This window comes from Callionymus lyra, chromosome 10 (genome assembly GCF_982586985.1).
Source record: "Callionymus lyra chromosome 10, fCalLyr1.hap1.1, whole genome shotgun sequence".
NCBI lineage: Eukaryota > Metazoa > Chordata > Actinopteri > Syngnathiformes > Callionymidae > Callionymus > Callionymus lyra.
In genome coordinates this window covers 13,694,568-13,707,541 of record NC_141827.1, presented here as the reverse complement: position 1 = coordinate 13,707,541, position 12,974 = coordinate 13,694,568, and the positions used below count along the sequence as shown (strand labels likewise).

Here is a 12,974-nt window from a genome sequence, read left to right as displayed (position 1 = left end):
AACGTGTACTGCACCATTTTGACTGTTTCACGCAGATTTGTATGGACGCCTGAAGCTGGTTCTACGTTTTCTCAAATAGTTAGAACAAAGTTTTAGCTTTCTGAGTCAAGATATTAGTTCTGGTCCAACGGTCCGACAGATCAACAGCTCCAGCTCCATAATCAAATCCAACTGTTGTCTCGTCAGTTCAGCATATTTGTAACGCTTCGTAAACCTTCAACTTCTATTGATCTCTTGATTTGTGGCAGACCGAGAGAAAAATGCGAACCGTTTTAACATGCGCGTTTCCCTCGGTGGTCACATCAAGAGGGTTCAAAGGTTTGTGAGCGTTGACTGAGTGACCCTTCACTTACCTCTGCAGCCTTGCAACCATGAACTCATCCGTGCTCAGGCCAAGCACTTAAAAAGACAATCGTGACATATGACTTCTTGACATTCTTTCTCTGTGGGCCACATCACTCTTTTCCCACTCATTTGAGCACCTCCTTAAGTGACCCCCCTGCCCTTCATTCTCCCCTTTTCCCTTATGTTCCAGCATCCACTGATAAAACAACATTCAAGCTCACCTGGATTGTGTATTTGACCGTGTACATGCAACACACTACGACATTACGTCCATGACTACGATCCAAACATGGCAGCGACTTCCTGAGAGCACGAAAACTGTCTGACGGTGAACAACAGCTGCAAGCTGTGGCATGTGATCACGATTCAGATCTTAGACAAAACAATGTTTGCCTGCTCAGCTTACGTGATTGATGGCTGTTGTCACTCTATGTGGGTTGTGTTTGTTGGAGTTGTGCGCTTGTTTTTCACCAAGCCAATCCGGACTCTCGAAGAGGAGGGTTAGATCAGGACATGACGAGGCAGCGAGTTCTCCCCCTTCGTAGGCCTCTCTTCCCTCCTCCTTCGCACTCCTTTCCTACAACTTTCTATGCATACTTCTTCTGTGTTCTTGGCACTGATTCGGCTTTCTAGCAAAGGTAATAACAAGTGTGTGTTCTTCTAAAACACTGCTTAACGTTCAAATAAGTCTGAATAACAATAATAATAATAATAATAATAAATAAGAATGTCATTGGTGTCAGAAATTAGTGATCATTTAAGATCTTGCGAAACCATGTATTTAAGAACTGGGTCTGCACTTCACGTTCCTAAACTGTTGAATAAGTTCTTATTAAACATGCTATTTGTCAAGAAACAATTTAATCCTTCACCTGTTCTTCCTATCCAGACAGATTTAAAGATATTTTGTTCCTTCCTCGATCGTCAAAATCCTGCTAATGTGAGGCTAATGGCTAACAATAAGCAGAAAAGAAAAATCAACATTAACACAACCAAAAAAATATGGTATAACCTTTCTGTATACTACATTATGAGAATCTTTGATGTTACAATTTCACCTAATACAGTGTTAATTCGTAATTACATTTCAACCTATAATCCTTCATAAAGCCTGTAATATATGATATTAATAACCATAATGTTATCTTTTATAAATACTTCATACATTTTTATGTATGTGTTTCTAATACTTTACAAATTAGACCTTCATAGAAAATGATATCAATACCAACAATACAATATAAAACATCAACAATAACAATTTGTTTTTGAACGCCTGCAGTGTGACGTTTGTTCACACCTTTGCCAGTTTGCCTCTATGAGAACCCACCTATGCTGTGCCAACCATTCAAAAAACACACCTGGAACATTAACGTGGACAATCGTGTGGGTTTTATCTAGAGCTCGACCAAACCGCAGCCAATAAGCAACTAGCAAGGGAAGGTAAAGGGTAAAAAAATTATATTTTGTTGAATTAAAAGTGGGGTTTGCTTACTGTGTTGAGTTAAACTTTCTTGTTTTTCATGTTCTTAACAAACAAACAATACCATGATCAACAGGAACAAACAAAACTGTTTCAAATAATCACCACAGGAATGTTTAAATCTTTTTTTTTTCTGGATCCCATAACTTCTCCACGTCACTTACGGTTGGCAGAGCTTGACCAGGTCTTGGTCTGTAGTCCCCGGATGAAGTCCTCGTATATACAGGTTTGTTTTACTCAGCTGTTCCCCTCCTCCACTACTGTTGCTGCTACTGTTAGTGTTTGGACTGGTGGGCGCCATCTGATGGCTGGGGGACACATAGGCCTGCTGTGGGGAAAAAGAACACAAAGGAGCCACAATTAAAGTGTCTTTTCATACCAAAGTTATCTCAGGATACAGTTTAGGTAAGACTATATAGGAGAAAAGAAAAACAGATCCCAGCAAGTCAACAATGAGTGAATCACAGCAAGGAAAAACTTCCATTTAGAAGGCAGAAACCTTGAGCAGAACCAGAATCCGGGGGTACTGAGAGAAAAGAGGAGAGTAGGGGAGAAGAATCCATGGAGGGTGCTGGAGAGAAGTCTGGATCCGTTGACATGGTGGAGATCCTGGATCCAGCAAATCAACACCACATAGTTGAAGTTGAAGGAAATTTTGATTTAAAAAAAAAAATACAACTAAATACACAAACTAGAACTTGACCATAAATATAAAAGACTTCTTTGTTTTCAAACAAGCTTACTTGATGTACGTTTTGTGGGGCGACGTGAAAATCCCTGAGTTGAAAAAAAAGGCGAGTTATAACTCAAACCTGAGTGAGACAATGCGGTTGTCGGGTAAAATGATATCACACCTCATGTCAACACTCCTCAATACTGCGTTCTGAGGGGAATGTGGGGCCTCTTGGCTCACGGCTCCTTTTAGGGGAAAAAAGGGGCCTCTTACGGCTTTCACCGTGCGGGGTAACTACTATTTCACTTGAGGAACCACAGGGAGATCCTGTGGTACAAACCAAAACCAACAAGTGAAAGAAGAACAACAACATTTGTGTAGTTTAATTTCTCTATGAGTCTGAACCAGGTGAACGTGTTGAAGCGGCTTCATCAAAGGTTGGAAGACGGAGAGGATCAGTTTAATCAGCAGAGAAGGTTGAGTTATTAAAGCCACGCAGAGACAAACAGCAGAGCAGCAGGAATTCATTTGACTCATTAGATTAGAAAAGTCATCAACATTCTCAGGTTGCAGCCATCTGCCAGGATCGGAGCGTTTCTACTTTGAAGTTCAAATGCTGGAAGCTTTTGTTTCATCAACATGTGAAGTCTGCACCAGTATGTGCCGGGACTTCTGGCACAACGTTTGCCTGTAAGAAGCTCCATTTAGCAACGTTAGTCTGGTTTCCTTCATGTGCCTCGATTATCTTACAGATGAGTCGGTCAAATTATGACTTCCACATTGGTAGATAGACGCTTTACATAAGTTCTGAACTTCAGAAGAACTGTAACATGATCATCAAGAGTGTCAAACCGTATAGTACAAGAGCCTGGAAATTGAATTACAGTGCAATTCAGCAGCTTAAGAATGTAAATATAACTATGTACCATTTTGATATTTTCACATATGTTTCTGTACTTTTCATTTAAAACAGTCTTAAATTGCGCAGTAGAACTCGCCAGCCACTACTTTCCCTTTAATGCCCATTTGACCATGAAACGGCTTTGGAGCCCCGAGTAAGAAATGGCCCTTCATTCCCTTCATATCATTTTTTTCAGCTTCCAAGTAGAAAAAACAAAAAATATCAAGAGCCTTTCTCTCCCTTTTTTGGATTTTAGAAACAAATGCACACTCTGACCAGTGGTGGCTGGAGACAATGTAATTACACTGTTCTAACAGCAGAGGGAGCCAGAAACCAATTTGTTCAATCTTACATAGTGCCGCTTTAACAGAAATGTTCTGTTAGTTTCTATTTAATTTTCTATACAACAATTTTAGTAGAAAACTTTTCAACATGCAGCGAGAATTCTGACCCGCTCTAGTAGAAGAACTCACATTTCCCTGATCCTTAAATCTTTACTGGCTGCCAGTTTGTTTCAGGATTTTAAATTTAAAAATTCTGGTTCTTAGTTATTCATGGTCAGGCTCCACTTTACATCAGTGATCTGATCCAGCCTTACACCCCAGCTCGGGCTCTGAGGTCTGCGGATCACAATCTGCTGTAGTTTTGTGCACACGCTTCGTGACCAGAGGGAAGAATTCCTTCAAGATTGTTGCTCCCAAGCTTTGATATTCCATCTGTGTTTGATGGATCTACTGACTCCTTCAAGAAACATCTTAATACATTTTTATTTGTGCAGACTTTACGCGTCTGCAGTCTGCAATTGAATAACTATATTTGCGCTTACGTCAAGCGCTGGTGACGCAGCTGCAGCTGACAACAGTGAAGATGAGGGCAGATGTTTGGAGAGGATACCCACCACTAACTTTATCAAGCATCTGGAGAAGCACCACGACAAAAAATATGAACATATTGAAGAAACAAGAAAGACGAAACAAAACGAAGCAGCTAACTTTGCTGTTCTGTAGATATGAGAGAAACTTACAGTTGACTGTATGATAGTCAACAATAACAAACCTTCCTGTTAGTGTTAATGTTGACTTGATCATTGGAATCTGCCTCAAACAATAAATAGAGAGTTTGTGTTTAATGCTGGTTGATTAGAGGCTCACAGCGCAGAGTTCCGTGTGTGTGTGCGCACTGCTGGCGTGATTGTGTGTGTGTGCTAAGTTTATTAACTTGTACAATCACACAATTCAAATTGTGTAAAAAAAGCAATTGTACAAAATGCAGATTGAGTGACCAGTGTTTGACCTTTTTTTTTCTCTGCACTGAAGTTTGTATGATTTATTATTGATTAATAAATATAAATGTTTACACCACACTTTTTAAAGTGTTTGCAGATACAGAAATATAGAAATATATTATGTTGGTTTACAACTGTAAATTACCTTCTCCCTTTATTTCAATGGAAGGTTTTTTTTTTCCTTATTCTTATAAAATACATTTTACCTTAAAGTGAATTATTTATCGTATTGGAGAATAAATACATTAAAAAAAGAGGTTATATAGAAATAGAAAAAAGAAATTGCATATTGAATTGCAATATTAAGGAAAATAATCGCAATTCAATTATTTTCAATAGTCATCCAAACAGGTAATCACATCCTAACAAGTAGAGAGTTCAGAACCATAAAAGAAACGTCCAATATGATGATTGCAGCACAGATAAAGAACCAGACATTAGTAAGTACTTTGACATGTGCTGCAGACGTGTTTGTGTTCTCCAAAATTATATAAATTACAATATTTTATTCTGTATTATCGTTGGCTGAGTGACAACAGCAACTATGCAAGAAATACAAATGTTTTTGCAGGTATTTTAAAGTATTTTCAGTGAATGTTTACAAGTTGTATATTAGGTTTTCTGGTGATACTTGCTCATTTGTTTTGTTTTTCCCAGAGTCAAGGGGAAGGACCTCCCTGCCTTACGGAGATACACGACCAAGAGAAACCACAAGGGATATCTCAAAACACTTTTTTTTTCTGACCTTCGGGTCAACTTGACCCTGAGATAATACAAGGGTTGTTTCTAGTTATTCCAACATTATTTAAATCAATAAGTGTTTCAAGAGTATATTTGTCTCTCTTGATCTGGGAATTCATCTGTTGGCGACTCTCCAAAAGGAATGGAATGGGAACATGTCCACGGAATGTGGGGGTGCGCCTCATGTGTTTGGAGTGAGGTGACAAGAGGACAATGGGTTAATTAAGGTACAGATGAAAGGGTCACTGATTAGACTGATGTTTAGGGAAAAGCACAGCAGGGTCTTGTAGTCACACCAGGAGCCCTGAGAACATCAAGCCATCTTGCTAATTAGACTCCGTTCACAAGAACACCCGCCTGTTGGACCTCTATGTGTACTGCCAGCAGATCCAACAATAGCATTATTCAACCCCGGAGGAAGACCTTGTTGGTGCGTGTTTAAAGAATCTCTAAATTTCATGAAAATACGGCTGTGTATTGACAAGAATCTGGTGATACGATACGCATCGTGATATACTTTATTGAATATTGTTTTGATTGTTTAAGCGCCTTGTGACCCTGGTCTGGAAAAGCGCTATACAAAATACATAAAAATGACTTACTTACTTACATGCGTAACGGTACTATGTATTACGAGGTACAACGTTATTATATTGTTTTAACAGTTTTTCTGGCTTTTACAGAAAAGAAATGGGCAAATACTTTCTCAGATCAAATGTGAAAGCGCTTGTGGGAAAGTGCTTCTTGAAATATGAACAAAAAATGTAAACTTATATTAAAAATGAGCATTAACAGTCTCACACAACCTGGAGCAACATTCAATATCCAGTATTTGTCAGTGTTTAATTGTTTTTACTTTAAACTTGGTTTCAAAGCCAAAATGAGTCCTTTAAATGAGTCGGCTTTAAAAGCTGAAATAACATTTTACTTTATTTCAAAGTTATTTAATTTATCTTTTTTTTTGTAAAATAAACCCAACAAAAAAAACAATAATAATTTGATCTGTGATTAACACGATTGAAAAGTAAGATAGTAAACTGTGTTTTGACTAAACTGAACTTGTTAAATGAATTTCTGTGCCATCATTGATCGTCCTGAAGTTTTTGGAATTTAAATTTAACGGGGCGTCATACACATGGAACTCAGTCCGTCTTTATTCAAACAATATTAAACACAAACTCTCTATTTATTGCATGAGGCAGATTCCACTGATGAAGTCAACATTAACACTAACAAGAACATTTGTTATTGTTGACTTTCATTCTCTCGTCTCTAAAGAAGAGCAAAGTTAACGGTTTTGTTTCGTCTTTCTAGTTTCTTCAATCTGCTCATATTTTGTGTCGTGATGCATTTTGGATGTTTATAAAGTTAGTGTTGTTGAATCTAGTAGCGTGATTTCACCTCCGCTCACATCTTCAAGCTTAACAAATATATATATACATCTTTTTTAAATATCCATACAGCGCTATTGAATAGCGATACAGTATCGTGAATAAAAACATTGAGATCTATCGTTATCTTCTTACAATCCTAATTGAAAACACATTTTTTCTCAAGTCTAGACATTGAAAAATGGATCGCCCTCTTCAGCTCTGTGTTACTGACAAAAGTGTGACTGAAGTCAGGAAGCAGGCTGGACAGCCGGTAAAATCCCCTGTCATGTAATAGCGCTGCGACATATTTGCCTTAAAAACATTCATCTCAAAGCACGTCAGCCGGTCATAACCCGGCTGGCAAGTCACAAAGAAAGATGCGAGTCTTTGTCAGGCCTCTGGGCTGAGTTGATGAAGTACCCCCAGGCAGTTAAGAAGTTGACTCGTACAACATATACTGAATCTTATTTTCCATTAAAATTGTCAGCCGAAACATTTCAAACACACAATATTTGAGTTCAACTGAGTTCACATATGAATTCCAAAAATCTCTTGAATACAAAAAGAACTGCAAAACATCAACAAACAAAAATGGCCAATGATGAAATTAAATTTTGAGGAAGTCAATACAGAATATCGTATCTCATACCACGAAAGCCCCCTGGACTGCAAGTTTTTATATCCCTAGTATAAATGCAGCAAATGTAAAAATATGCAAAAATAAGCAGAAAGTGACCACACGGGAGGCCACATGTCGCCTTGACCTGAAGCGCACCCGCCCAGACAGTATGTCTGCAGTCGGAACAGAAGCGGTGTGAGCTAAGGCTTTATCCCCTCTGTCAACAACATCCTGGCCCGCCGTGTGTGGCCCCACATCACAAAACTTCACATGAAGGATGTCAACGAACTCAACTGCTGCCGACTGACTTTTTGTCAATATTCTGCATCTTTTTGTTGCTACATATATGCTGGTGTCAAATCTAAACAAAATAGTTTTGCAATTACACAAGTGTGTTCATACCGTACATGTACTCTACTGGAGGTAGGCATACTTTAAATAAACCTTAAAAAAAAATCCACAGATTAAAGTATTTCCTTTCTTTTGTTCATATTTATTTTTCATGAAATTGAACTAATCACCCAAAGAGTTCAATTCCAGTGGAAACTACAAAGATGGCCTTAGGGGTGCCTGGAAGTTTATTTTGGGTCAGCTAATTTGTGAATGAGAGAGATCAGAGACCCCCTAATCTGGTGCATGGACTTCTGTACTAGAGTAACAACTTCAAATTAAGCTCATGAGTCAACCAGGACCCAATCACTGCAACAACACCCCTTAATTACTAGTCTACAACCACACTGGCCTTCACACACTCACACACAAAACGCACTCATGTGTGCGCACACACACACTGTTCTGTACTACAGCCTTTATCTTATGCTAGTGAAACTTTTCCTTTAAAAAAAAAAATATAACTGTTACTGTGATTGTTTTGTCAGACGCACATCGCTCTACTTTTTTGCATGAAGTGGTTAAGACGAGTTTATGCAAATGAGAGATGCTGCACAAACGTTAGGATAATTTAAAGTTGTTGATTGTCCGAGAGAAAACTTCTAGCACTTCAATTTTTCCTACGTTTAGAAAGTTTTAATATAGACATTAGCCAAGTGTGGCCCTGGTGCCACAACCGGTCCCTTGACTGTGTTCTGACCCGCTCTAGTAGAAGAACTCACATTTCTCCGATCCTTAAAACTCTTCACTGGCTGCCCGTTTCTTTCAGGATCAACTTTTAAATTCTGGTTCTTACTTTCAGATTTATTCATGGTCAGGCTTTTACCTCAGTGATCTGATCCAGCCTTACACCCCAGCTCCGGCTCTGACGTCTGTGGATCAGAATCTACTGATGGTTCCTGAACACGTTTCCGGACCAGAGGAGAGAAATCCTTCCAGGCTTTTTCCCTGATTTCCAGAACTCCTGTGTTGTTCTCAGTTTTTTCTTGGCCTTTTAAGTATATATTGTATTGAATATTGTTTTGATTGTTTAAGCGCTTTGTGACCCTGGTCTGGAAAAGCGCTATATAAATACAAATTACTTACTTACTTACTTACTTCTTTTGGCCCTATTGAAGTCGGAGCAAAACATTAAAGCTAAAATTATTCTGTAAATATTTTAAATTTTAATGTCTTGTATGTGTTGTGCGTAATTTTTAATGTATTAGCACAAGTTTGCACATGGTTCTTAATTATTTATATTGATGCTATCAAATAAATATGAAAAGAAAATAATATACAATTGAATCAGAACTTAAGTTACATTTCATAATGTCCTTAAAACATTTTTGAAAAGGTTTTCCAATCCAATAAGGCCTCTTTTATTTGTCAGTTTATTTGTTTTACTTCCTCACAACAGTCACAAAATGTAGCCTGTACCCTTCAGAAATGTTATTTACTTACTTTAAACAATAGTAATGTAAAATAATAAATTGACATGATCAAGAAATTACCGCACAAACATTATTGTGACAAAAAAGCATACCAGCTTTTTTTTCAAGCTCATGAAATATTAACATACAGAAAAAAAGCTTTTGATAAGTAATTAAATGTGTTTATCAGGGATAAGTATATTCTACTGATTCTCAAAATAGGAAAAAAAAAATCAGAGCGTATTCGTTTTTTTAAGTTAGGGGGCAGATTTTCCAAGGTGCAAACTTGTGTTTACTCATTTGTGCCTGAATTGCAGATGATTGACAAGGATTCTTTGTAAAAACTGAATCAGAGTTTGACTGTTTCACGGCCGAAAATGTACGGCTACAGTCAGCGTACACACAAACACACAAATTAGGCTCAAGTGGTATATTACACCAGAGATTTAGAGGCCTGGCGATACACAATCAAACAATTAGCTTAAACAGCTTGGGATTTTTTCCCCTCACTATAACCAATGCAGTCATGTGTGCATATTTACACACATTTTAATCCAGAAAATCTGAAATAACTAGAAAACTTAAATGCAGAGTGAATGCTGAATCTATAAACTGAAATGCTTGAAAGCATTGAATTACTATTCAAATTAAAAATGTGGGGAAACAGATGAAATGAAGGCATGAAGGAAAAAGACTGATGTAAAGACGTTGAAATAAACTGAAAAAGGATGCAAAGAAAAAAAAGAATACAAAGAAAAAGAAGAAAGAGGAAAAAAAAGTGGTAAAATTTGTAGTAGAAATAGACTACAATATATATAATATATAATATAATATATAACTACAATTAGTTGCAAAAGAATTAGTAGTAAAAGTATAAGTATAAGTAGTAGAACTAGTAGAAGGGTTAGTAGTAGAAAAATAAGAAGTAGTAGTAGAAGTAGAAGAAGTAGTCGAAGTAGTAGAAGAATTAGTAGCAAAAGTAGAAGTAGAACTAGTGGCTGAAGTATGAATGAATGAATGAATGAGTGAATGAATGAATGAATGAGTAAATGAATGAATGAATGCTTTATTCCGAACATAAAAATAAAATAAAATAAACTTCAGACAATAAAACACAACCAATGAGATAAGAGGAACAAAGATAGCGATAGTCAAAACAATAATAGTCAAACAATAATGATATGAACCTATATGTCTGAAAAGGAGTAGCTGAAGCATAAGCTTATTTAAACCTACCCCTTTTTTACATATTTACATTATACTTATTTACAACATGGCAATTAAATGGAGTTTGCAATTTTCGAATGTTTTCAGACAGTAGATTTTTTGTTGCTTTGTACATGGTTTGTGCTGTTCTGTAGTGAACCAGGTCGATGAATTTTGAGGTTTTTGATGATTTTTTGTGAAAAATTGCTGTATTTGCTGTGGCTATTGGAAAAAAAACTATTTCCCGAAGGTGACCTCCTGAGGGATCAATAAAGTTCTACCTTACCTTACCTTAGTAAAGAATGTGGAGTGATTTATGGTCCAGAATGTGTTCAATGTGTTTTGCTTTGTTCAGAACGGAAATGATTCTTGAGAGTTTATTTTTTATATGTTCTATGATTAATTACTACACCAAGAAACTTGTTTTCATTATTTCTTTCAATAGCCACACCATCTACTCTTATCTGTAATTGTGTACTTTTATTGCAACTGCTGAATAGCATGAATTTATTTTTACTCAAGTTTAATAATAGTTTGTTTTTGTCAAACCACATTTTCAGTTTGCCCAGTTCCGTCGTGATCTTCCCCAACAGTTCATGTAAATCCCCCCCTGAACAAAAAATGTTGGTGTCATCTGCAAATAAAACTAATTTTAATATTTTTGAAAGTTTGCAAATTGCATTTATGTAAAGTAATAACAATTTCAGACCCACTACTGACCCTTGTGGAACGCCACAAGCAATGTGGATGATGAATAATATTCCCCCAACTTCACAAATTGTTCTTAATATTTACTTAAATAACTTCTCACCCCTGATCCCATAGCGTTCAAGTTTTTCAAGCTCATATCAATTTAATTTGAATCAGTAGATGTTTTTGGTTTACATGTATTTACATGTACATTTTTTCTTCTTTATCCACTTCTGTGAGGAACAGAGAACGGGTATTTCTCAATATAAGTTTATCAATCCTCAGGTAACAATGGATCAGGAATTTTTCCTGCCAGGTTTGGTCCAACGTTCACAACAAAGGTATTAAAACCGTTGAGCACATCATCCATATTTTCCTTTTTATATTGTCATCAATGAAATATGTAGGATAGCTCTGTTGTTTGGCACCATTTTTAATGATACTGTTTAATTCAAATTCCTTTAATATTGTTTTTGTTACTATATAATATTTTACTCTAGTATTCCTTTCTACACACCCTTACAATATTGGTTAACTTATTCTTCTATTTTTTTATATTTATTTTCTGCCTCTATAGTCATATGCTTTATCAATTCTCTATATAATGTATTTTTCTTTTTACAGGCATTTTGTAATGCCTTTTTGCACCATGATCGATCTTTGTCTTTTTTTTTGTAGTACTGGACAATTTCAATCATACAATGACATGAATATTCTTCAAAAAGTTTCATATGTTACATCAATTTAACTTTCATTATATATCTTTTCCCAATTTTGTGCCAGTTGCCATTCTTTAATGAATTCATGGTTTCCTCTGTCCTTAAGTAGAATTAGTAGTAGAAGTAGAATGAGTAAAAGCAGTAGTAGACTTAGTAGTAGAAGTACTGTAGAAGTAGTAGTAGAAGTAGACAAAACTGTTTTTGAAGTTGAATGAAGTTTATAGGTGTGAGCAGGTGAATGGAGTTTTCACATTCAAGTCAATGGGGGGAAAAGGGTAGAAAATGAGGTGAATAAGAAAGAGCTGAAGAGATAAAAGTAAGCTACAACATAGCCCACATTTCAGTAACGAGCCGAATTGATAAAGTTTAATTGGTTAAAATCGGATCGGAAACTTGCTCTGAAGTTTCATAAATCAGATTACGTGTTTTAAATAAATACATTAACTACACACTACTTTGCAACTTCGAAAGATGCTGACCTTTGCAAGCACTCTTGATAAATCAGAACAATTGAAGTGTCTTATTTTTTATGGCGGTACCTCACTTACTTTTATGTAAAACCTTTATGCAAAAAAATGCATTGTAGAGCTGCTGACTACAAAGGAAGTGCATTCCACTGTTTGTTTTCTTATTATGTTTTTATTCTGAGCTCCAAATTCTCTTCAGTAAGCTGTTATAACATTTCATATACACCTGTACAGACAGAAAAATACCTTGATAATATTTTTAGCGGCAGACCACAGCTAAAAATGAAGAGTCAGATATTAATAAATCCACCTCTTGATATGAACTTAATCTACTTTGAAGCTTCCTGCCAAAGATAAACCAGACGCTGGTGCAGTTTTTAGAACCTGCATCCTCAACGGTGAGACAGACGAGATTTCCAGTGTCAACACCGAGACTGAAGAGGCCGAATAATAGCTCACACACAACCCTTCTCCTCAACATCCGCTTCCATCCACTTCCTCCTTCTCAGAGTGTCCCTCCTTTGACCTCTGGAATTCCATGGATTTCCTGACTGTTGGGAGTTCACTCGTCTCCCGGAACACAGGAACACAAACTGACCAGCCTGCAGTGTAACTTGGATTTTTCGTCGTGCTAACTAAAGAGGAGGAACATCAGGCATGAAGTTTCTTT

General features: G+C 36.7%; 1 protein-coding gene across 1 annotated transcript in view; it reads right to left on the bottom strand.

The window, feature by feature from the left end:
• LOC148070440 (RNA-binding motif, single-stranded-interacting protein 2-like) overlaps positions 1–12,974 on the bottom strand; it is a 33,856-nt gene that overhangs the window by 12,279 nt on the left and 8,603 nt on the right. The window contains exon 2 of the mRNA XM_087800286.1: positions 1,993–2,156. Coding sequence (XP_087656412.1) covers positions 1,993–2,156 — 164 coding nt within the window. The remainder of the gene's footprint in view (positions 1–1,992; positions 2,157–12,974) is intronic.